The sequence below is a fragment of the Phacochoerus africanus genome, chromosome 16, assembly GCF_016906955.1.
Source record: "Phacochoerus africanus isolate WHEZ1 chromosome 16, ROS_Pafr_v1, whole genome shotgun sequence".
Classification (NCBI taxonomy): domain Eukaryota; kingdom Metazoa; phylum Chordata; class Mammalia; order Artiodactyla; family Suidae; genus Phacochoerus; species Phacochoerus africanus.
In genome coordinates this window covers 39,557,474-39,582,664 of record NC_062559.1, presented here as the reverse complement: position 1 = coordinate 39,582,664, position 25,191 = coordinate 39,557,474, and the positions used below count along the sequence as shown (strand labels likewise).

At 43.7% G+C, this 25,191-nt stretch overlaps 1 protein-coding gene across 2 annotated transcripts in view; it reads left to right on the top strand.

Annotated features, from left to right (window-relative positions):
- Positions 1-25,191, top strand: part of BMPER (BMP binding endothelial regulator) — a 246,117-nt gene that overhangs the window by 56,746 nt on the left and 164,180 nt on the right. For both annotated transcript variants that reach the window (XM_047763268.1, XM_047763267.1), the window contains exons 4-6: positions 3,270-3,352; positions 8,017-8,107; positions 12,226-12,308. In XM_047763268.1, coding sequence (XP_047619224.1) covers positions 3,270-3,352; positions 8,017-8,107; positions 12,226-12,308 — 257 coding nt within the window. The remainder of the gene's footprint in view (positions 1-3,269; positions 3,353-8,016; positions 8,108-12,225; positions 12,309-25,191) is intronic.

Below are 25,191 nucleotides of genomic sequence, written 5' to 3'. Positions count from 1 at the left end.
AGGAAGGAAAAATGACGTTACTGGCTACCTAACCATTTCTCTGCCTGCCCAGCTTACCCACATTTTCACTTGGTTTCTGGATCTGCTATCATTTAATTCTATAAGGACAGAGTTGATTCCTCCCCCCTGCCCCGGGCCATTAAGGCCTCAATGCAAAGGATAGTATGAATTAGAAAGTGCCCAAATAATATTTCCAGTTTAGACCTGGATATTTCATGGAGGACCAGGTTCTAAAGTTAGTTTTGTGCCTAATGCCTTGCAACTTTGAGTAAGCCATGTTAACCTTTTGGTGCAGATTTTCTTATCTGTGAATGAAAGAGAGAAAGTATATTACCTATAAATTTGCTTCTAGTTCTAAATATCTAAGATGGAAATTTTTTGATTGTTTCATCACTTTGTTCCTCCACCCGCAACACAGAGCGACCCCAAATGTGCTCTGCAGGTCACTAGTGGTCCAGAATACGATGCTGGTCTACAGTGAGATAAGTGTAGAGTCATAGAGTGAGCAACTCGAAATGCTTATCATCATTCTACAAAGTAATTATATGCCTGTTACGTATGATAAGAAGTGGACTTATATTTTGCCTTAGTCTTTTAAATTCAATTTTTATAGTAATCCATTTTTCTTATGTTTTGTGAAAGTACCAGCCCACCTTGGATTGGAAAAAACAAAAGCAAAACAAACAGGTCATTCACTAGAGATAGTTTGAGAAATACTGCCTCCATGTATGATGGAAAATTTTTGTTGCTTCTCTTCCTACCCAGTAACAGATATTTAATAATTCCTCCTCTAGGGTTTCACTGAAAAAAGGGGCAAAATTGCTCATATGCCCTATTAGCAGCATACAGTTTGTGGCAGATAGAATTTATTATAAAGAAATTTGCCTTGCAGAGAATAAGGGGTAATTCTGGAGTAAATCTGAGGCTCCCTTTGATTATATGTATATGTGAGTCCTCGCATAGGCATAGCTCGTGGTTAGTGTCTTGCATTAAGGTGACATGTTTATCCTAAGTTATCTTATCCCCAAGAATGCCTTACATAGGAAATTGACTAGAATTCTTGGTCCAGTGGAGTCTCCAAAGCCAGCTGATGCTGTTGAGGGTAGGTGAAGAGAAAAAGGTATGGATTATGCTTTTGAAAGACATTAACGCTGGAATAAGTGAGTCTGTTCAGTCTTGCAGACACATCCTATCTCTGGGAAAATCTCTTATATGGACTCAGGAGGACAGTTAAGCGATGAAGCATGTCACAATTGACCTTGGTCTTTACATGTTCAAATGTGGTGATGGAGTCAGCCTTCTGGTTGAGTTATTTGAAGCGGAAAACATCAGTGGGTCCCCTGCACTGTAGACCACTTGTGCCAGTACCTTTTATCCCATATTGGCTGGGGTTATCCAGAGAGATCTGCCCTACTGGGAACCTTTGCACGTGGTTTGGCATTATTTGGGAACAGCCTCTTGTCCTGCAGATCTTGTCGGGTCTCTATGGACTTGTAGGCACTTCCTCCTTCAAAGTAGAAAAAGGCAGGCCTGCCCTATTAGCAGCATAAAATCACTCTTTCAGTTTTTTTTTTTTTTTAATCCAGAGGATGAAAATATATAACATATTTGGAAACTCCACTGGCAGACTTGGCAGGCGTTTCATATTTACTTGGATTTAACATGAATTGGATTTGGTCCTCTGATTTCCCCGCCTCCATCTCTCGGAACAAGTTATTTATTATCCGAGTGAGTCTGTGGTAGCGGATCAGACATGCACATGGCACGTCTATTGTAAGTGAGTCTGTTCTGTAAGATTTATGCTAGCCTAAATTGTTTTATATTGGTTTTCATTGTTGAAAATTTACTGTATTCATTCTGGGTTTGGCGTGAGTATTTGTAGTGTGCTAGGCGTCCCTGTGGTTGAACGTTTTATCACTGTAACACTTCATGCAAAGGAAATTAAAAAATATATAGTGAAAGCATTTCCCTAACATGTTTCCAATCAGCTGTGTACTTGAGTAATTTGATTTGTAGGAACTAGAGAGAAGAGTGTTACTGAGCTCTTTTCAATCATTCATAATTCTCTGGGAGTTCAGGTCATGCTTCCAAGTTTATGAAAACGTCTATTGAAATTTTCTTAAGTCCTTTATTATTCTGCTTGTACATATTGAGGGTTGTGTGTTTGTTTGTTTTTAACCACAGCAGTACCTAAAAAAATTCAGGGACGAAAGTGAGGCTCCTCTTTGGATCTGGGACAAGAAAAAACTGTTGTGAATTGAGGTTGATTGGCCTGCCCAAATACAGAGAGGCGGGCCCTTTTATTTTCTGTGTCGTGTGTGTGTTCCTGCTTCTGTGCTCTTTGGGCTAAGTAGTCGGGCTATAATTGGTAAATTCCATTTGCCTGGTGGACTTCTAATAATCTAATATGCAGCGACCTGAGGCATAGCCAGAGGAATCTTCCCTGAACATGTAACTCACGGGTAAAGGGTGTTATTTGGACAAACTCAGTCAAGATATGGGTTGTGATCCTTGTACCATTACTTCTTTGGCTCTTTCTATAGAGACTTATACCAACTGGCTTGTTTCCTTTTTGGCGGATCTGTGGGCTTTGTGACTTCTGTTTTTGCCAATGAATAAGTATGACTTCTGTTTTGGTTAGGGAATGAACATGGGATAATCCATACACTGTTTGTTTCAGATTTTCTTAATCTAGTTCAGTGCTTAAAAGTTAATCAAAGTGAAACATGAAATCATAGCTCTAAGAGCTGGGAGACAGGATTCCAGAGGTTTCATCTATTGAAGATAGTAGCTTGTCGAGAATCTTAGATGGGTATAGAATTTTGCAGATATTTCCTTTATTTTAATTTTTTCCTTTTATTTCTTACCATGTTTTAAACCACCCTCTTGACCTTCAGCAGTCTGGAGTTCATGTAGTTGTGTGTAAATTCCACTTTTACAGTGGTGTTTTGAGCCCTGGTCCTCCTATTCTTTAGTGGGAATAAATAAAGTTGTGAGCTTATGCTTTTTGGAGGTCATCAGTCCCTGGTTTTCCACTTGAAAATATAGTCCATGAGGTTAATCTTTTCAGTAGTCAAAGAATTAATGTTAAGTGAAAGCCAAGTGGATGTTGAGACGTCTTAGTTGTGTTTGGAGGAAAATAGCCAAGGAACATGATGGTTCCTTCGATCGCTGGTTCTGGCTTAGAAGACATAACTTCTTTTGCTTCAGAGATAAAGGAAACTCACATTCATTCTTGGCCTTTCTTCCTGCTTCTGTGTTTCATCTAGGTTGTACCTATGCGGGAAATACCTATAACAGCTCCTTCAAATGGCAGAGTCCTACTGAACCCTGTATCCTGCGCCAGTGCCAGGTAAAGTCCAACTGTTTTACGCTCCAGTGAAAAGAAATCCATAAAGTCCTCTTCAGAAACCCCTTTCCGACAACACAGACATAACTCCAAAGGAAAAAAAAAAAGGGAAACAAATGAAAAACCAACTGAATCCTTGTCCATATTCATTTTAACATTCACTGTAGCAAGACAGGTACAGGATAGATACGCATAGGACTTGTTTCCAGAAACACACAGAGGAACTGTTCACCATTGTTAAACTGTGCCTGGAAAAACTCCGAGAAGATGCATGTATCCTTGGGGAAAATTCATGTCTTCCTGTGAGTCAGCTTTGCAAAACACGAATTCTTGTTAGCAGAAAGAGGTATTGTTAGAGGATGTATGTTTTCCTTTTTTTTTCATTTAGAAACATTTTAAACTGGAGCCAATCTGTAAACTGTATTAAATCAAAGCAATTAGTACAATGAAACCTCAATGATTTCCACCCTACAAATTTAAGAACCACCGGTTCAGTGCCAAGGAGCCCACTGTGCCTAGTGCTTGTTGAGTTCTGCAAAAAGCACTGTTTTCCTTGTGGCGCTTATCATTACAGGTCTTAAACACAGCAAGATAAACCAAAGGGGAAACGGAGAATCTAAAATTGCTAACTCCCGGGAGTTCTCGTCGTGGTGCAGTGGTTAACGAGTCCGACTAGAAACCATGAGGTGGCGGGTTCGATCCCTGCCCTTGCTCAGTGGGTTAACGATCCGGTGTTGCCGTGAGCTGTGGTGTAGGTTGCAGATGAGGCTCGGATCCCATGTTGCTGTGGCTCTGGCGTAGGCCGGCGGCTACAGCTCTGATTGGACCCCTAGCCTGGGAAGCTTCATATGCCGCAGGAGCAGCCCAAGAAATAGCAAAAAAAAAAAAAAAAAAAAAAAAGACTAAAATTGCTAACTCCTTTTCTCTTAAAAAATGCTCATCTGATTTTGACATAATTAGAGAAATTTCCTCTGTAGAGAAGATGCTGTTAAATCATTTTACTCCAGTCTTATTTCACTGTCCAAGGATAGGCTTTTGCATTTAAAGGAGAGACAGAGGTTAGTATAATAATGCCTGTTTCTCTCTGATCCTGTTTCTAGTATGTTAACATTTAAAGTATTGAAATCTGAATTTTATGTAAACACCTGTCTCTAGTATGTTAACATTTAAAGTATTGAAATCTGAATTTTACATAAACATGTTCTTCTTATATGCCCACAGTGGGCATGAGCACACGTAAGATCTTCAGATATTTATTCAGTTAAATAGTCAGCTTAATTATGTAGTAATCTAAATTATGTATGAAACGAAACAGTAAGTAGAACAGATATGAATAATAGATTAATTGACTCAATATATATTTGCTGAATTTTTACTCTGGGTTATACATTCAGTTAGCTGTGTGGAACAAAATGATGATAGCAGTGACTCTCACCCAAAGCCCACATTCATTCTCAGATTTGCACCACTCTATCCCCATTCTGCTTCTTGATCGAGGCAACTTCCAGTCTTTGATGGAGACACTCTGAAAGCCATGGTTATGCTGTCTTTTATTTATTTATCTTTCTAATGGCTGCCCCCACAGCGTATGCAAGTTCCCAGGCCAGGGGTTGAATCTGAGCTGCAGCTGTGGCAATGCTGGATCATTTAACCCACTGCGCCTTGCCTCTGCAGCCACCTGAGCTGCTGCAGTCAGATTCCTAACCCACTGTATCATGGCAGGAACTCCTACACTGTCTTTTAAACAAGACCGTTTCATGCCTTTTGGAGTCTCGTATAACGTTTTTACATCATGGTCAAAGGTCTCGAAGATCCTCAAGTTTCATGGACCTGTGGTGAATTTTGCTGCCTTTGGATGAAGCTTTTGTTGAAATGAAATGAAAACTATTATCTGGGAGAGAATCTTCTGTTGACTGAATAATACATTAAGCCATCATCAGCTGTGAACCCTGAAACTCCTATTGCCTATCACTGTTAGTCACTAGATGCTCAGCAGGATCTAGAGAGTGAGGCAGGAATATCAGTTATTATTGGGCGAGATCTTAAAGACCAGCAGTCTGGGAGTCAGGAAAGGCTGAATTGTAGAATGGAGCACAGAAAGGGGGCGTTAGCTGCCAAGGATGAACTTTGCCTTTTCATTTTTTTCCTCCTTTTAGAATACTTGGCTGAAGTGCTTTTTGCTAGTTTAAAGCAAACCTCTTAAGGTAGTTATGAAAAACTACTCCTCTGCTCAGCTGGCATCTTCTGTTTCCTGCTCATTTTCCTCCTTTATGGAAGAAGCCCTCATCTGTGCATGCAGGAAACCTCCATTTACTGGTACCGGTCAAGGAAATCTTCATTTCAGACGCTTCAGTCCTCTGCAGAATGACACAGTCGCAGCCCTTCTCTCCCAGACCTTCTCTTCTCGCGGCACAGAATCAGGAACAAGAGAGAGGGTAGATGTAGCGAACAAGATGGGGTGTTGGCCACTCACAGAACTTGTTACTTAACCTCTCCAGACCACATTTTCATCCCTCATAAAATGAGGTTAGTACAGCCTCAGGGAGTAGTGTAAGAATAAACAACACTGTCATTTAAAATGCTTTTGGGAGGTCCCATCGTGGCGCAGCAGAAACGAATCCGACTAGGAACCATGAGGTTGCGGGTTCGATCTCTGGCCTCGCTCAGTGGGTTAAGGATCCAGCGTTGCCATGAGCTGTGGTGTAGGTCGAAGAGGAGGCTCGGATTTGGCATCGCTGTGGCCCTGGTGTAGGCCGGCAGCTATAGCTCCGATTGGACCCCTAGCCTGGGAACATCCATGTGCTGCAGGTGCAGCCCTAAAAAGACAAAAGCCAAAAAAATGAATAAATTCTAAAAAATTAAAAAAAAGAAAACACCACTTCTGGGAGTTCCCCTATGGCACGGTGGGTTAAGGGTCCCATGTTGTCATTTCTGTGGCTTGGGCCAATGCTATGGTAAGGGTTTGATTCCTGGCTGGGAAACTTCTGCATGTGACAGGTGCAGCCAAAAATTTTTTTCTTTAAATAAAAAAAAAATAATAAAACACTTCTGGTAGAGCCTGCATGTACTGGGTACAACTAGGTACCAGACTGGTAACAGCTAGTCTGATGATCTGGTTTATTTCCACTGGGCTTGAATTCTAGCTTATTTCTTCTATCTTCCTACCAGAGGCATTCTGAGGGAAAATTTACCTTTATTTTCCATTTTTAGGGTCTTACTGGCAGAGGAAACTCTAAAGATCACAGACAGGAAATTCACACTGGGAACTAACATGATTCCTCCATCTGGATTGCAGATACTGAAGGGAAATTGATCCTAGGCCATAGCTTTTAGCATTGCTTCAGTTATATAACTAAAGTCCCATTCCTTTTTTGATGTTGTATATTGCCAATATTTTGGCATTTTATTCTTTCCCAAATGTTATGTAAATCGCAGTAAATTCCGTGGTAGTGGAAGCCTCAGGTCTGACAGATGTGAAGACATTTAGGATATAACCTTTGTTAAAATAAGATGATATGGTAGCAGCCACAATGAAAAAATTTTCTGGTTGTCAAATTGTTACATAGTTTTTTAGCTTTCCTTACCACTCCCCTCAAAACGAAATTAAACACACACATCTATCTTATAAAATGGGTAAAGAATATAGAGAAAAGCCTTCAAAGACCAACTCTGAAAATTAATTTAAAAATGTTGTGATCGAGGAGTTCCCGTTGTGGCTCAGTGGTTAACGAATCCGACTAGGAATCATGAGGTTGCGGGTTCGATCCCTGGCCCCGCTCAGTGGGTTTTAGGATCCAGCGTTGCTGTAAGCTGTGGTGTAGGTCGCAGACGAGGCTTGAATCTGGCATTGCTGTGGCCCTGCTGTAGGCCGGCTGCTATAGCTCCGATTGGACCCTTAGCCTGGGAATGTCCACGTGCTGCAGGTGTGGCCCTAGAAAAGACAAAAAGACAAACAAACAAAAAAAAAAAACCAAAAGAAAAAAAGAAAAGGTTGTGATCAACATCAAAATACTAGAGTCCCAAAATCAGTTTGCAAATGAGTCCCTTGATTTCGTTATTAAGACTGAAAGTTTCTCTTTTGATGTAACATAATATGGATGTTAAAATGGCTTCCTCTAATCTCTTCATTTGATGCCTGAGAGCCAGGTTCTGTGTGAGGCCCAGCAAAGTTGCTAAGATGGCATAGCTGGTGTCTAGTGATTCCTGGAAGGGTGATGAGGCTTTAGGTCTCCAGATGCCAGCCTGGGGGATTATGTTTGTACTTGGTGCCTCATAATTAATGGCTTCAAGTATAGTGACAATTACAGAAAATGCAGCAAGTGTTGAAAACTGAAAACAATTGTGAATGAACAGCTAGACTCTGTCAGCTCCTAACTGACAGCAAGGAGGTCTAAAATACCAGAATTGAAAGAAAGAAAGAAAGTACGGTCAAAGAGAAAGAGCTAGGACAGGGGAGAGAGCCAATGACAGGATTCGCACAGAGATGGGGTGGGCTGGGGCTATCAGACCTCACCGGTGCCACCTCTCTCTGGATGTGACACCCAGGCTCTTTTGCACCTTTTGTGTCCAAATTCTTCTCCCACTGCCTTGTTTACTTTCCAAAAGTGAAGAAGTCCTCAGCGGGAATACTGGCCTGACTCAGCTTGTGGCGTTCTCCTGTTTTTCAGGAAGGCGTTGTCACGGAGTCTGCGGTGCGATGTGTTGTTCATTGCAAAAACCCTTCCAAGCACCTGGGGACGTGCTGCCCCACCTGTCCAGGTAATGTTCTCAGGAAGGGGAGGGTGGGGCTCCCCGTACAGTACAGCACTGTTGAAATCCCTGCGTTCTCTCAAGGGGGTGCGTTTCCCACTCAGGCTGAAATTTTTCTCGCTTTCCATCTGTGTACCTAATCCGTTTAGACAGCAAACTCATTTGCACAGAAATGTCCGGTGGCCTCCAGCGTGCCCGGGGTGACTGCAATGCGCTGTAGGTCTTGGCAGGTGGTTGCTCCGGGCTCCGGAGGCCTTCTTTCCTCTCCACAGGGCCACAGGTAATGCTTATTTTGGAAGGAGAGGCCGTGGCTTTCCCTCGCTTCCAGAAATGTCTTTTACGGCTTTATACTGCAATACCTTGGCCAGAGCTTGGTGATGAGGCGACCAGATGTTTTCTGAACCCTGAGAGCTGTGTCCCTAAGTGGATTTTGCTGAGGGCTTTGCTAGTCTCAGTTTTCCGCGTGGTGCAGCGAGTAGCACCCGCCGCCTTTTTAGAGGGGCCCACGGCCTCGCTGACAGCAAAGGGATCTTTCCAGTGGCTGGAGTGTTTCCTCTGACTTTTCTGAACAGGATTACAAAGGCCTCCTGCATCTTCTCTTGCCCTTAGGTACGAGCCCAGGGATTTTGAGGTGAGAGATTTTTTTCTGATCCTTTAAGCTCCTGGCCCATACTCTTCGACAGATGTTCTGCATTTTGGGTTTTACCCTGAGTGCTTTTCCTCACTGGAGGCGATACTCACAACTACTTCTCTTTGCTTTTGAAGTTAATCTCCAAAGGGCCTTCTGTTCTGCGAACCTTCCCGGGAAGCAGCTAAGGTACGGCCCAAGCTGCTCTGTGAAGATGCGCCCCTTCTCCCTCCACCCCCAGCCCCAGCTATTCCCCCCACACGCGGCCTGCAGTGCTCGCAGACCTGGGTCCCTTCCAGAGTCCAGTCTTCTCTTCTCTTCGGATGACAGTGAGGACACCCCTCTCCACTAATTCTAACCTCCCTGAGTTCCCTGGACACTCTTTATTGAGCCAGACTTCCTTTTCACACTGGAATTTCTGTTGAAGCTTATATTATTGGATAAGCTTATGTGAAAGCCAGAACCGTGTGGAAAGTAAAAAAAAAAAAAATTCTTTCCATAATTCAGTTATTTCGTATCTATCAAACAGAGTCTGCTTGAGCACATTTTTCCTCTGAATGCGTTGAATGCTTTGCATCATGTAACCATCCTCTCAAATGCCTGAGAGATCTTTGTTAAGTGAGCTCAGGAATTCTCTAGGCTGCACATGAAAATCAGTTTTAAAAAATAAATCTTGATGTCCAGGCTGCATCCCAGACCAATTCCATCAGAATCTCTGAGGGGGAGACTCAGGCCTCCCAGATAATTTCTATACACAGCCAAGCTTCAGATTGATAACAGAGCAAATTTTATACACCATGTAGATTTAAAAGTTATTGTAGCTCTTAGATACGAATTCAGTTGTGTTGAGTCGACTGTTGCTTTATTGATACAGAATCAACTCTGCATGTATAACATTCCTTCTCACTTACGAGACAGTCATATTTTTTAGACGGCCTTTGAAAGTGTGCTTATACAAACTGCAGAGTACATTTATTTCAGCAGTTGAAGTTATCATATTTGAGCAATTGCTTCTTTCACTTTGTTTTTTGGTTGAGTTCCCAGGAAGGAAAGGCTGAGCTCCATGATTGTACAAAATTGTATGCTAAGTCCTCACTAGATGGTGAGGGATGAGGTACGATTCGTAGTTCACACAGGAAGAAATCTGACTCAGTACCTGCCCAAGGCCCATGAATGAGGGAGGGCCAAAGATTGGCTTGGGGTCCAGCCCATTCTCTTTCTTGGCCACCATTCAGCACTGCCTCCCCCTGCTCTTACACCATGATCATTGCTCTACTTGGGTCCAGATGCCCTGGAGGGCAGGTAGTGAGCTTGCCGGTGCCACACAGTAGCCCCCCTGATACCTGGGCAGGCACTGTGCCCTTGGTTATGGGATCTCAAAAATCACCTTTACGCTCTCTCAATTTCAAAGGCCATCCTTGGGGATGCAAATCAGAAGAGTCAGAAGAGGAGTTACCGTTGTGGCTCAGTGGGTTAAGAATCCGACCCTGTGTCCATGAGGATGTGGGTTTGATCCTTGGCCTCACTTAGTGGGTTAAGGGTCCAACCTACGCTGCAGCTTGCAGATGTGGCTCGGATCCTGCATTGCCGTGGCTGTGGCATAGGCCTCCTCTACACCAGCTCCAATTCCACCCCCGAGCCCTGGAACTTCCATATGCCCCAGGTGTAGCCCTAAAAAGAAAAAAAATTACTCAGAAGAGCCGTTATTCATCCAGAATGCATTATTCTTTGTTTTAGGAGGGAGTCCTCAGCCAAGTCTAGCTAGATGGGGATAGTCAAGGGCAGCCCTGGGGTATTCTCCTTGGTAATTCAGGACTGGCATCTGTCATTGATCATGGAATGGTATTCCGCATACCGAGAACACATATAGCTTGTGGTCCTTTTCTTCCTGAAACACATTTCAGGGCATTTTTGGTTGTCTGCTCTTTCCTTTCTGTTGGACTCTTTTCTCAAGGAGGTTGGGATGTCATGGGAACAGTTTGCATGCGATTTTCACTTAAGATTTCCATCTGAATTGTCAGATGTAGGTTGTTGTGGTTAATCTGTCTGCAGTTCTCCTGACAGAATCAGGGTTGCAAACACATATGAAAGTGTTGAACATCCTTGTTGGACGTGTCCTTTGAAAAGAGATGACCAGATACCTGCCATTGTTAACTCTGCTGAGATACAGCCACTGGGAAGGTCCCAAGCTTGTCAGTTCTCCCTGCATCAAAGGGAATAGCAGACGCTGGCTGATGGCTAGCTCTGGGTGTAGGCATCAGAAAGACCTTAAAGCCACAGTTCACTCAGCTATTCAGCGTCAGTAGCCTTTGTCTTTGTGTCTTCTAGTTGAACAAAGGGCTCCCTATATAGCTTTAAAATGAATAAATCAGGTGATTATGGGCAATACCCCTGTGTTCAAATGTTCCCTTTGCCAGGAACCAGTTGCTGTGAGAGTTTGGTGGGTTCTGTTGATGACCTCGGCTGACATGCCTTGAACACCTGCTCTTAGTGGTGTGAGTCAGTCTTTTGCAGGAGCCCTCTTTGCCTCCTGCAGTGTCTACTATGTGGAAAGGGTCCTAAGCTGGTCTGGCAGAGCACCTTGTGAGGACAGTCCTGAGAAAGGTGGCTTTTTCATTAGCTGACAGTTTTCTCTTGGCCCATGTGATGTGGGGTTGCTGGCCAGTCTGTGCTTCCTGCCACCCATGAGTTCACTTAAGAACATGGCAATGACCTGGCCATCTTTCTGATTAGAGCCATCTCCTGAGCTTTGGGTCCTACTTCAGCCAAATGTGGTGGGGGCATCGAAGCCCCTTTAACAGCACATAGGATGTGACGGAAACCCTGTGTCGCACCTCCTGCCTTGTCTTTGTCCTTTCTTGTCTCTGTGCCTGACACTCTGTGTGGTGTGGCTGGTGGGGTTGGAGCTAGGTTCACATCCCAGCTCTGTTACCTGCCAGCTGGGTGAGTTGCTTCCTCTCGCTGGGCTGCATTTTCCTCCTCTGTGGGGCCAGTGGTAAGAGTCTGTACTTTGGAGGCCCACTGAAGATGGAGTGAGGTCGGGGTGCAGAGAAGGGTCTGGTGGAGGCCGGGCACTGCCTGGTACTCTCCAAGTGGCCGTTCTTAGTGTCGTTTGCTCCTTAGCTCACCCTTGACTTCTCTTGCTTGACCTTTTTGTGTCTTCTGGCCCCTCTGGGCTTTGGTTCCATATCTGTGGTCTGGTGGTCCTGGCCAGTGCCTCAGACCCTGCAGGGCTCAGAACCCTGCACTGCTTCTGCTCGGGCTGACCTTCTAATGTTTCATTTGCTTTCTAGCATCTTCAGGTTCCTGGGCAGTCTTTTGCACTCTATGGCTTTGTTTTGTTTTGTTTTTAACTGTGAAGCGATCTTGTCCTCGCGTTGAAGAGGACACTCTTCTAGGTGGGGGTGGAAGTGGGAGATGGATGTGCAGGGGATAGAGGGATGGCGTCAAGCTGAATCAAGGCTGCTGCCTTAATTCAGAACTCTGCTTTGCTTTCCAGGCTGTGTGTTTGAGGGAGTGCAGTACCGAGAAGGGGAGGAATTTCAGCCAGAAGGAGACAAATGTACCAAGTGTTCCTGTGTTGTAAGTACTGCCCTGGATGTTCCAAGGACGTTCCTTTTGGTTAATTGAGGCTGGGGCTCACCAAGAGCAGCCCTAACCCTCTTTTCAGTCTCTCCTCCTCTCCGTCCTGATGTGGAACCAAGAGAGAAGCTCGTCACTCCAAGGCGGATTTCTCAGCCTTGGCAGCATTTACATTCTGGGCTGGGGGCAGCTGGCATAGGATGTTGAGCAGCATCCCTGGCCTCTACCCATTGGATTTTAGAAGCACTCACCCCGCTGCAGACCTTGCCACATGTGTCCTGGAGAAGATGATCACCCCGATTGAGAACCACTGGTCTAAAAAGTGAGGGAGAGAGGCCGATTCCCTCCGCCTTCCTTCTTCTTTGGGAAGACGTGGGTTCTCTGCTCTTTGGACCAGCGAAGCTTCTTGCTCAGGCAGCTGTTGAGTTCTGTAGTGTGGTCAAATGGGAAGCAGATGGGGATAAAGGCAGCTTCTCCAGAGAGAAGCTGATCTCAGGATTGGCCAGTTACATTGAGGGGAATAGACAGGGGGAAACGGCCCCTAAACTGTGGGTTCAGGACGGAGAAGGGATTAGTGAGACAAAGCCAGAAGCCATAGACTTGCCTTTCTAAGCATTGTTGATTTGTAATTCATATACTAAGGTTATCTTCCGAGTGCTTAGGAATGAAAAAAGGAACCTGACCTATAATATAAAAAGGGATTTTTTTTTTATTAATGTATTTTACATTTGGAATAAAATCATTGGTGGCGATGGTGGTAACGGCAATGATGGGGAATCGTGTCTTAACCAGCTGCTCCGAGTTATTTACAGTAGGGACTTAGTGCAACCATATATTTTTAAAGCTTTTAATCTTTTTGTAATAAAGAACATACAGTGCTCTTCTCAGAATAGTAAAAAAAAAAATATATATATACACGGGGAACTTCAGCATCCTAATTCACAAAAGCAGAATCATATGTGGATCATCATAAATCATAATATTTGCCATTTCTCTACATGTTTGTTCCAAAATAGTTCCCCCTTCTCATAGCACACATGACCTGGAGAGTCCAGATTAAAGTAAACTTGACCAAGGTGATGGTTTTTGCAGGCAGAAGGAGGAAAGAAAGGAGAGGAGGGAGAGAGAAAAAATACTTATATCTGTATCTATTTATAGATAGATACAGATGCAGATATAAATATACATGTAAATATAAATATGTAATATATGGTTGTATACCTTATATATGTAAATATAAATATGTAATATAAGGTATAGCATATACATCCTATTTTAATAATATATGAAAACACAAAACGAATTTGCTGATGAAGATGAACATGAGTTTTGCATATTCAGACACAACGTCTATGTTTTTCCTTTTTTGCTAATTATGGCTAAATAGTTTTTTTTTTTTTTTAATGGAAACAATTTCTATTTGCCACAAAATACTGCCCATTTCTCAATTTTATTTCTTCTGTGTTGGTAGCTATAAGGTTTTCTGATAATTTTTCAATTATTTTAATCTCATTCTTTTGGGTAAGTTGAAGAAAAACAAGGTACATTTCAGTAAGAAACTTTAAACCTGCTCCTGAATGAACTGTTGTTTCCAAAAAGATGTGCCAAGGTTAGGCAGCAGAGCCTCCTTGGGGAGGAAATTTAGAAGGTGGCGAGGAGGATGGAAGGTTCCTACAGTTTTGCCACTGACAGTCACGCAAAGTTATCCAGGGCTGGGAATGGGAAATGAGTTTCGAGGTTGTATGTACAGGGGTCCCATACACAAAAGGCGTTCAGATTTTCTTTCTTTCTTTCTTTCTTTAAAACACAATGCGTGCTGAAGAAAACACAGCAGAAGACCAAGTTCAGACCCTGGAAGTCTTTGCTTTCATTTTCTGTTGAAAGAAGGAAAATTCAAAGATGTGGTTGCTTGCCCAACGTTCCTTCTTCGTGAATTCCTCCAGACCTATATTCTACACCATTTTGTATATCCCTATATTCTAATTTCCTACCTTCCTTATTCCTCATCCTATATTCTTCCTAGTTCTCCATGTTGCGGCCCTCAGCCTATAAAGGGGCAGCTAGTGGCTTTGACTCTGTCGCTAGTTTCAGTCTGGAGTTAATACGATTTGTAGAAGGGACAGTGGAGCTCTTGCTTGGGGACAGGACACTTGTGAGTCAGCTTGGGTATTGGAAGGGTCATAAGAGCAGTTTTTCTTTTGGGAATACAAAACCTTGAAGTATAAGCTTTCTTTTTTGCAGCTTGTTATTAAAAGAAATTGGCGTTTAATATACTTTCACTCTGTTATCGTTTGATGTAGTTCCCCCCTCTCACCCCCCAAATGATAACCGTCTTGGCAGCAAATGGCCCTGTCTTGAGAGCGACGTCCGAGCAGATGTTTGCTTTAGAAGGCAGTATTGCAAACATGACCTGGCCCTGGACCCGTGAGGCCCAGACCATGAAGGTGCTGCCTGGCCCTGGGCTGGGACACTTTGTCGTGGAATGCGGGGAGTTGGACAAGGGCTTCGGACAGGACCAAGGCAGGGCCTGGTGCTCCACTGAGGAGGTTACAGGGAGGGGCATAGACTGTAGGTTCCCCCGTTTAAAACAAACAAACAACTGCGTATGGTTACTTGCTGCGCTTTGGTAGAAAGGAAAACAGTAGTACTATAGAGAGAGAGAGATGGGAACGCACTGCTGCATTTGGGCGTGTATGTGGTTATTTTTGTGCTCATATATTTGCATGGATAGATGTCTATATCTATGGATATACCTATTCACACACAGATACACATCTATATAAATATGCTTATAAATATAAATACAAACGCACGTATTTACATGTCTAAGTTTGGAATCCTCCAGAAGCAAGTGCTGCGTGTAAGTGGTTTCTGTGGGAGATGGAGAAACTCTGGCAGAGGAGGGTGGAGATGAGAGGAGATGGGGAGGCAGCTGGGGCTGAGGATGTGCCACCAGGCCAGTATCACTGTGCCTGCCAGAGCTCATTCGTGCCGGGCAAACTCTGGGAGCCAGAGTAAGAGTCATGCTGCAGAATTTCCAGCCTTAGGGGTGAGAACGCATGAGCTCTGTTTACACCAGCTCTCATCTGAGCCAGAGGGTATTGATTGGGTACCATTTTTTCCTTTATTGTTTTTAAAGCCCATACCTGTGGCATATGGAAGTTCCTGGGCTACGGATCAAATCAGAGCCACAGTTGCAGGCTTACACCACAGCTTGAAACGCCAGATCCTTAACACACTGAGTGAAGCCAGAACTGAACCTGCATTTTCCCTGAGACAATGTCAGGTCCTTAACCCAGTGAGCCACAACAGAAACTCTAATGGGTACCATTTTGAGCCTGCCACTCAGGCAAAGTGGCAAATGGCAAGAGGAAGAAATACTGATGTAGGCAGTTGGAGGTCTGGCGTGTGCACTCAGTGTGAGGGTGAGAGGAGGTGGTATAGCAACAGTCGGCTGCAGCAATACACGGATGTAGAGGTCCACGTAGGATATACAGATGCACACAGACATCGATCTTTTTATTTCTTTGAATCGTGTGTATGTGGGTACATGTGCATACACTTGTGTATATCATACGCACATCTCGGGAACCCTGGATCACTAGCTTTTCCCTAAGCCCATAGCTTTCTCATGCTTCCAGACCTTTGCTCCTGCTGCCACCCCTGTCTGGTATTCCTTCTTTTCCTTCTTCACCTGGTGGGTGCTTGGCCTTTCAGATGGGTTATCACCATGCACGGCAGCTACCTGACCTCTCCGTTGTTCCAGGCAGAAGCAGCAGCCGTTTTCTCATTGGTGTTTCTGAGGCTCAGGGATCCTGCCGTCTTTCCCTCCCTCCTTCCTCACACGCACACACAACACACACGCACACCTGCTTGCGCACATGCACACACAACACACACGCACACCCACTCGTGCACATGCACTTCCAGGTGAGCATTTGCCCTTCGTGGCAGTTCCTAGATTATTCTGTGTACTCCAGCAGGGAGGGAGGCACATCTTCACACGCTTATCCTGCTCACCTCCTGCTTAACGCTGCGGGTGCTCAGTGATGCTTGCACTTATCTTCTTTCTCTTCTGTGAGAGTAGGAGTCCGCTAAAACGCGGTAATCGCTTTCTTCCTGAACTATGGCAGTTGTGCCCTGCCAAGGTGGCCAGCTCCTTCTTGCCTGGGAGAATGGCTGTTGTTAGAGAGAGATCTCAGGTACTGTTAGCCTGAGAGCACCTCTAAGGGGTCATGCCGTGTAAAGCATCTCTGGTGGATATGACCCGTTGCTGATGGATGAATTGCCAGCTCCTTGCGGGGTCTCCTGTTCTCAAGTAAATGTGGTATCTGCCGTGTGACTTGTATTTTACATCCAGCCCCCTGAGTTACATTCTCCAAATTTGTGAAAAATCTGTCTACCATGTTTTCGGGATGTGGTGACAGAGGCAGCCCACCAGAAAGACACTTCATCTGATGGAGAGGCATTCCTTGGGTGATGGAACCAATGCCTTACACATGACTTTACATCCTCGATGTAGGTCAGGACAGTATGTACGGCATTCCAGACAGCTGAGAACAGGCTAACCTTTGAAGCTCTCTGGAGAGGATTTCACAGCCGCTCACTCTTACCCATTCCAGAAGCAGAGCACCTCTCATTTGCAGGTGTGAGTAGCATCATGGTTCACCTAGAGAATGCGTTGCCTTACTTGTGAAATTGTATCTTCCCCACTTACACACTGCATCAGTGACAGAGCCAGGAGAATGACCTCTCCGGAGAGCGGGCACTGTTCAGGGGAGCTTGAGTTTCTTCAGCTGCTGTGTAGGGTCGTCTGAGTCATAGCAGAGTGCATTCCTCACGGCTTGTGTTCTGTGCAGATGAGTCTTATGTTCATTTTTTTAAAAAAAGATGATTCTCTCCTAAGGTGGAAGCAAAGAATAGTTTATAAAGTATGTCGAGCATTGGTTAAAAGCATGTGGCTCATGCTCCCTAGTTTCACTTGAGTTTTTAATGACCTGCCTAACTGAGCAGCAATCAGTTCTCTCTGCCTCTGTTCAGTCAAATGTTCAGGGAACTGGCTGGTGGCCGTTGGCACAGACATTTCTGAAAAACCGGACGTCTTCAGGCTTGTACAGCTAAAGACCAAAGTGCCAACAAGCAGTGTTTGTGTGCTCGTTCACCAAACTATTTTAAGAATCCTATGGGCTCAGCATTCTTGGAAGTTGCTTACCGACGGCAGGGAGGTCCACTCTTGAACGAGTGGCAAGTCCTCAGTCTTCAAAACCAGCCAGATTAACTGGCCAAGATCAATTACTTTTGCTGACAAAGGCGTATTAAGTTCTGAGGATTTTGACTAATAAACAGGGGCTGTTAATGGGCTGTCTGTGAGGAAGGAGCTGTACTTTATTGGCTCTTAGAAGCCCTGAAGTCCATAAACACCTTTGCTCTCACTTTTACTTTAGATACTGCAAAGTGCCGTCTCCTAGGGAGAGTGAAACTCCTAGCAAGGCTACTTGGAGAGAACAAAGGCCATGGCCATCTTCATGGTTCCCATTCCTCTTAGACCCGATTCCGTACGGTGCTCTGCACAGCTTGGCGTGGTCCAGCCCCTGCCAAGCTCTCTGGCCTCATCCTCTATCCTCCCTCCTTTGCTCTGCTCTGGCCTCTAGGCAGATCCTCTGGATCCTCGCTGTATAAAGCCTGCACCTGATCTGCAGTGTTGGCCTCACTCGAGAGCTTGTTGGAAATGCAGAAGCTTGGGCCCTACCTTGGACCCAGAATTGAAATCTACAGTGTAGGAAGATTCCCAGAGGGGAGTTCCCATCATGGCTCAGTGATTAATGAGCCCGACTTGTATCCATGAGGATTCGGGTTCCATCCCTGGCCTCACTCAGTGGGTTAAGGATCCGATGTTGCCGTGAGCTGTGGTGTAGGTTGCAGACGTGGCTGAGATTCCGAGTTGCTGTGGCTGTGGTGTAGGCTGGGACCTGGAGCTCTGACTCGACCCTTGGCCTGGGAACCTCCATATGCTGTGAGTGTGGCCCTAAAAAGACAAAAAGGAAGAAGAAGAAAAAAAAAAAGATTCCCAGAGGATTCATTTGCCAAACAGAGTTTGAGGGGTACTGGTCTACTATTTCATTGCCTCTGCCTGGGCTGTGTTTTCTTTCTTCTCTCCTTTTTTTCTCCATTGTATGGTGTCCTACCCCTAGTTGACACCCATTTGTCCTGCTTTTAGCAGCCCAAACATTCCTCCTTTCTGGAAGCTTGTTCTAGCTCCCAAGACCAGGTCTGATCCTATTGCTTAACCCTTAAGAGCAACCCATGCTGCACTTCCTAAACATTTAAAATGATTTGTAGTTAGGTATTTTTGTTTGTGACGCTCTTGTTTAACTCCATGAGGGTAAAATGGTAACTTTGGTATCTTCAGAGCTTGCTGCATAATAGGTATTCATAATAATTGCTGAATTCGTGAAGGCATGGATTCCGACTTTGCTTTCTCTTTCTTTCCCCCCCCCCCCCGCCTCTCTCTCCCCTCTGCTACTTTATCTCCCTGTGCATGTTTCGTCTTTTCCAGTTGAGAAAGGAAGATGGATTTATGTTACACTGCTGTAGTACTTATTATAAATTGCTTCATAAGGAATGTGGATGACTTCCCTGAGGACGTCTTGTTTGAAAAGTGTCTAGGAGTTCCCATCGTGGCTCAGTGGTAACAAACCCGGCTAGTATCCATGAAGATGTGGGTTCGATCCCTGGCCTTGCTCAGTGGGTTAAGGATCTGGCGTTGCTGTGGCTTTGGTGTAGGTTGGCATCTGTAGCTCAGATTCGACCCTTAGCCTGGGAACTTCTGTGTGCTGTGGGTATGGCCCTGAAAAAAGAAAAGAGAAGGAAAAAAAGTGTTGTCTAAGCCCCACAGATTCCCACTGCTCATGGCAGCAGGAAGACGCAGTGGCAGGAAGCACTTGCCAATGATGGGGCCACTTGCTGTGGCAGAGCTTTGATAAGGGAGCCTGATTCTCCATCCTCAGAGTTGACTTGGCCCTGAAATACTGGGAGACATGTCCAACCTCTCCCTACTCCTGTGTATCCAGCTTCAGACTGTATGTGCTTCCCTGTAATAGGACACAGTGGGACCACATCACTCCTGTGGTCACATAGTGGCTTGACAGTCCAGGTTACGTATTCCTGCTCCTTTGACATGGGAACTTGGAACCCTCAGTGCCTGAACCCTCTCACATGGCCTCTGCCTTGCTTTTGGTCATATGTTCAATTTGGCAGATTTTAGTGGTAGGCTGTCATTATGTCTTCCCTGTCTGTGGGGAGAAATTTGGCCACAACCAGGCAATAAATTGGAGAATTGAGCAATTATCCAGTGAATTAGATCAATGTGGGCAGTTTGTCTATGCAGTGTGGGCCAAAAACCCTTAGTTTTCAAAACTTGTCTGAAATAATATAATTTCTGCAGTATTCCATTTTGCATCGTGGATGTACCATCATCCTGAAGACAAAAAAGTTTTGTTTTGAATAGTCAGTTGGAGAAAAAAGGAGTTTCTTTAAGGGCTGGATAGCACTTGGACACTAGGAGGGACCTCCAACTTGCTTAGAAAAGTGGCTGGTGCTCTGCTTATTTTTGGCTGGACCATGAGGTCCTGAGTCTTGGGATTTTATGTTAAAATGAATCTGAACAGTTGTGATTTTTTTCTGTCAACTAAGCATCTATTAGAAGGTCTATTGTAATGCCATTCTCTTTAGGTTGACTCCATAAATGTACAGCTATTGTTAGAGGGGTGTTGAATTCTTACTTCTTGAAAATACCCCCAACGTGACCTGGGTATGAGGCATGATTGGGTTTATTGCTCACCATGGTCATCAGTGATTACCTCGACAGAACCTTGAAATAAGGCAGTAGAAAGACGACGACAAAGGCGGCATATTTATGAGGTTTGGGGTGGAGTCTGGATGAAGGTGAGTTTTTCAATGTGGAGATTTGATGTGCATTGGTCAGTTTTCATGATACACTAGTTTAGAATTGGTAGAAACGATGAGCTTCAAGGCTTATCCTAAAGAGTTTATGAGCCCAGTTATCTGTGTTACTAGTTGAGTACTTCTGCTAAGTTCCTGAAATCAACAGGAGGCGTAATCTTTTTGATGTTAAAAAGATTGGGAATAACTGTTGTATATTTTAAACCCCATTTCAGCCCTGCCTTGTATATTTTCAGGCCAAAACCTGAACTCTAATCTCCACATATATCTTTGTTTTTTTGTGTGGTTTCTAATGTTCCTTATGCTTATTTCTTTTTTCTTTTTTTTTTGTCTTTTTGCTATTTCTTGGGCCACTCCCGCGGCATATGGAGGTTCCCAGGCTAGGGGTCAAATCGGAGCTGTAGCCACCGGCCTACGCCAGAGCCACAGCAACGCGGGATCCGAGCCGCGTCTGCAACCTACACCACAGCTCATGGCAACGCCGGATTGTTAACCCACTGAGCAAGGGCAGGGACCGAACCCGCAACCTCATGGTTCCCAGTCGGATTCGTTAACCACTGCGCCACGACGGGAACTCCGTCCTTATGCTTATTTCTTTATGTAATTTATAGTTGAAGCATCCTGCCTAGTTATTTTTCTATGTAGGGAGCCACCATCTGAAAAAATGAGCCTGATAGGGAAAAGAGTTGGAAAGGAAATTTCTTGAATGACATTTGAGCATTTATAGGAAAACACAGGGTTTGAAAAGCGATCAGCAAATGATTTATTTGTAGAGGAATTACTGTTATCAGTAAATACTGTTATTAATAGCTACTTTTACTGAGTGCATACTCTGTGCCAAGTACATATAGTGCTTTAATGTTAATTTTCAAAACTGTCTTGCAGCCTAGGGGGCCTTAGCTTCATGTTTTTGATGAAGAAAATGAGATTGGAGAAGTTTAATAGCTTGTCTAAGGTCAAAAAGTTAGTAAGAATTGATATCCTAAACTACCTGATTATAAAGTAACCTGTCATTTCTATCCCTCCACAAACCAGTGTCATTTTGAGATGCTATGTATGATTGTTTGTAGACATTTGAAAGTGGGTAATGCCATTTGAATTGATGGGATGAGAAACAACCAGATATTTCAAGGGAGAAATAATGGTGATGTGAGCCTCTGCAAAGAACCCCGGTTTTGGTGCAAGAGATATTAACACAATAAAAATGTGAATTAGACTTCTTTTCTCTGAAGTCTACAAGTTTCAGCAAGTCTAAACTCAGGCCAGATTTCAGCCCTGGGCGTTCAGCCTGAGTGTATGTCACAGTGATGCAGAGTGAATGAAGACTGCAGATCTGTTACCCGCCCATCGGCTTCAGATGGAGACACTATGATCTATAGTGCCTCTCTTCGCCCAGAAATTAGGAATACACAAAGAAAATAGGAGAGTTGCTGGGACAGAGCCATGTCAGTGCCTCTGCCTCCAGAGATGGATAGAAATAAATGTTTATCTGTGATGGGGCCCATGTATTCCCTGTCATAGTTGCTGCCGAAATTGAAGCATCAGCTGTGTATGGCCCTCACTGGAGCTTGTATGGAGGAATTGGAGTCACCTAGACACGAGTTTCCGTGGTTCTGTGAATGTAAATTCATCCTCCTAGTAGGATGAAGGGGCAGTTATGTGATTGCTTTTGAGCAGTTGCTTTCTTCTGTCTGTCCAAGAAGCAGATGCCTTTAGAAATTAGAGTGAAGTTTGGAATGGATATCAAGAGTTGGTAGAAAAACAAACTTAGTTGATTAAATCTCATCCCACTGTATCTTTGCAAAGATCATTCCTTGTAACTTCTTCCTCTTCCTTGTATTCTCTTTAAGATCTGTCAAGTGATGAACTCCTTTCATCTCCTAGAAGTCCCAGGAAAAATACCGATTTTATTAATGACTGAAGAACTTTCCGACTATTCATGCATTCTTTCTTCCATCTTTTCATCCACTACTTGTCTCTCTAGACAGCCAGTCATTTATTAATTTAACTGTGATTAAGAATCTGCTATGTTATATACTGTGTATGAGGTATGGAGTGCTCAAAGATGAAGAGGATTTCACTTTTTCTTTCTAGACAATTGCAATCTGTTGACTTGGGTGTATTTATTAAAAATAAACCCAAATCAAACCATCCTTTAACAATTTTTGTCTGCCAAACATAAGATAGTCATGATATGATAATAGTATATGATAATATATGCCAACTGTTAGCTATACGATACTATAAAAAGTCCAGATGTATTGAAAAATAGAAGTAATTGTACGACTCCAAGAAAAACCACTGGTGATATGATTTGATATATTTCCTTCCAACTTTTTTTCTCCATGGTTACATATAGTTATATAATTAGATTGGATCACATTCTGTATGCGGTTTTGGCATCCTTGTTATTTTCATTGACCATTATATTGTACACATATCTCTAGTTCATTAAAAAAGGTCATTAAAATAATTTTTATTAGCTGCATAATATTTCAGCATACCATGATTTATTTCATTTTTTTCTAATGTTAAAAATTAACATTTTAAGTTTTCACTTTTATAATGTAACAAACTTCCTTGAAAATTAATCTTTCCTTGTTTCTCTGATTGTTTCCTTAGACTAAACTCACAGAATTGTAGTTAGTGGGTCAAGGATACAAGCATTTTAAGTTGTGTGTGTGTGTCTGTGTCTGTGTGTTGCTAAAATACCTCATATGATGCCTTAATTTCCACCCCAGTCAGCAGTACCTAGGTGTATATCTTCCTGTACCAAAACTATTTTTCATTTGAGAAATTGTTTTCATTAGCATTTGGCTTCTGAAACTGAGCATCTTTCATACTTTTATTAGTCAGATGTGTTTCTTCTGTAAATTGTGGTGGATTTTTTTTCCTCTCATTTTTCTGTTGAGTCATTAAAAGTTCTTGAGATGTCTACATATGTAGGAAGGACGGTCATCTTCTACTGTTTATGTGAAGGCGTGTTTTTAAAACACTGAAAAAAATGCTGTGCATGCAGTTTGATCTTAGTGTGTATAGTGCATGCTGGATAACGGCAGAGTTTGCTAAAATCCCATGTCTTCTTCCAATCTTTGCTCCTCACATCTTGACCCAAATATATTAACCAAGAGAGAAGTGAGTCAATATTGTCAGCTCCCCAATTTAATTGGTCCAAGGCTTTGTTTTAAGCTCCCCTCTTCTCATCTCCAACTCCTTCATCATGAGATATTGACCTTCTAGACCTGCTTCCACACTTAAGGGAAGTTATTCTTTGAGTTTCCACGAGGACTCTTCCCTTACCTGTGGCTCCGCAGCCTCCCCCACCTCTGTCTTCTCAGGCTTCTCTTTCAGTCTTGCCTCACAGTGAGAAGGATGCCTCTGCTTTCTAGGCCTGATCTTCCACTGGGCTCTCACTGCCGTTCCTTCCTCCCTCTGCTCCTTCTGCGTTTTAGATTTTCCATTTCTTGTGGCCAGACATGATGTACCCCCACATCTTTGAGTACAGTGTCTTGCATGTAGGAAATAGTAAACATTTGACTAAATGACTAGTCTTACACTTTCTGACCTGAGTGTCCGTGTTCTCGAAAATGAGGTATATGATCTAGAACTTTCTACCTTCCTACCTGGGCCTTCATTTCTGTTTTTGAAGGCAATACATTTAATATTCACTTTTTTCTTTGAATGACTGTGGTGACAGGAAGGATTTATGATAAATCTGGAGGGGGAGAGACTCCAACCTAACATTTAATCAAACAGGTGAGGAGACTTCAGAGGAGCCGTGTGAAGAGGATGGGGTGGTGGGGAGCAGTGAGCTCGGAGCCCTCACAGCCTCGTGGTTGGCACGTCTAAGATCGCGTCTTCTTAAGGGGTGGGAGGAAGAGGAAGGACACTTTCATTAATGAGAGCGAAAGAAATATCCTATTTTTGTCAGTAAAATAGAATAAAATCTTTGTGGTATAGTACTTCAGAATATTTCCAGAACTGTTTTGTCTTTTTGTCCATAATTACGTAGAGAAATTCATTTTAAAAAATTGGTACTTGTGGGTCTGCTACTTTATCCTTCCTTGTTTCTGCTTTCTGGCTCCCCTCACTGTCAGGCTTCCACGCCTTCCCCTTTCCCTCACGCTTCCGTTTTCCCTGCCACTTCCCGTCCTCCTTAAGCTGCCCCTTCCATTCCCATCAGCATCTCCGCGTGGCGGCCCATTGGAGCAAAGGAGCATAGTTCATTTTCTTGGTCTCTCCTCACATAACCATCGTAGAGTCCCATATCACCAGATAGTCATGAAATATCTTTTGAATGAATTGATTACACATTTGGGCACCTTTTAAATGTCGTTCGAATGTTCAGTTTGGAGGGTGGCAGTGCTTTTGTGGTCCCGTGAATGGCTTCAATTACCACCATTTCCTTGGAGTGGAATTTTAAATGGTACCACTTGTGTAGTGGAAGCAGCACGGATGGGAGCATACGGGACCACAGACACACAGGGGAGGAATGTGAATGTGCACGTTCGACTTGGTCTTCTGAAGCCCATCTCCGAGCCTGCGCTGAGTCACAGCAGTGAGTCACCCTTTCGAAACCCACCTAAGTTCTCTCGCTGGAGGTTGGGAGAGCCAGCTGGAAATATCCAGCGGACTTGGCTCATTGGAAAGAGGACAGGCCTCCAGGAGTGGGGTGAACCTTCTGTGTAAGGAGCACCATGAAATGTACAAACAACCTGGACGTCTATCCAGTGTCAGACACATCTGCCACTTAATTGTGAGCCGCTTTTTTTGCTCTCATGCCTTTCTTCTGCTCTCTGCGATATGCAGAGCAGAATCAGATGTGCTCATGATTAACCATATTATGTTCCAGATGTTCTGCACAAGGACTTTGGAAACCTGTGACTATCGCTGGAGTCAAGCAAAGGAAAAAACCCCTAAT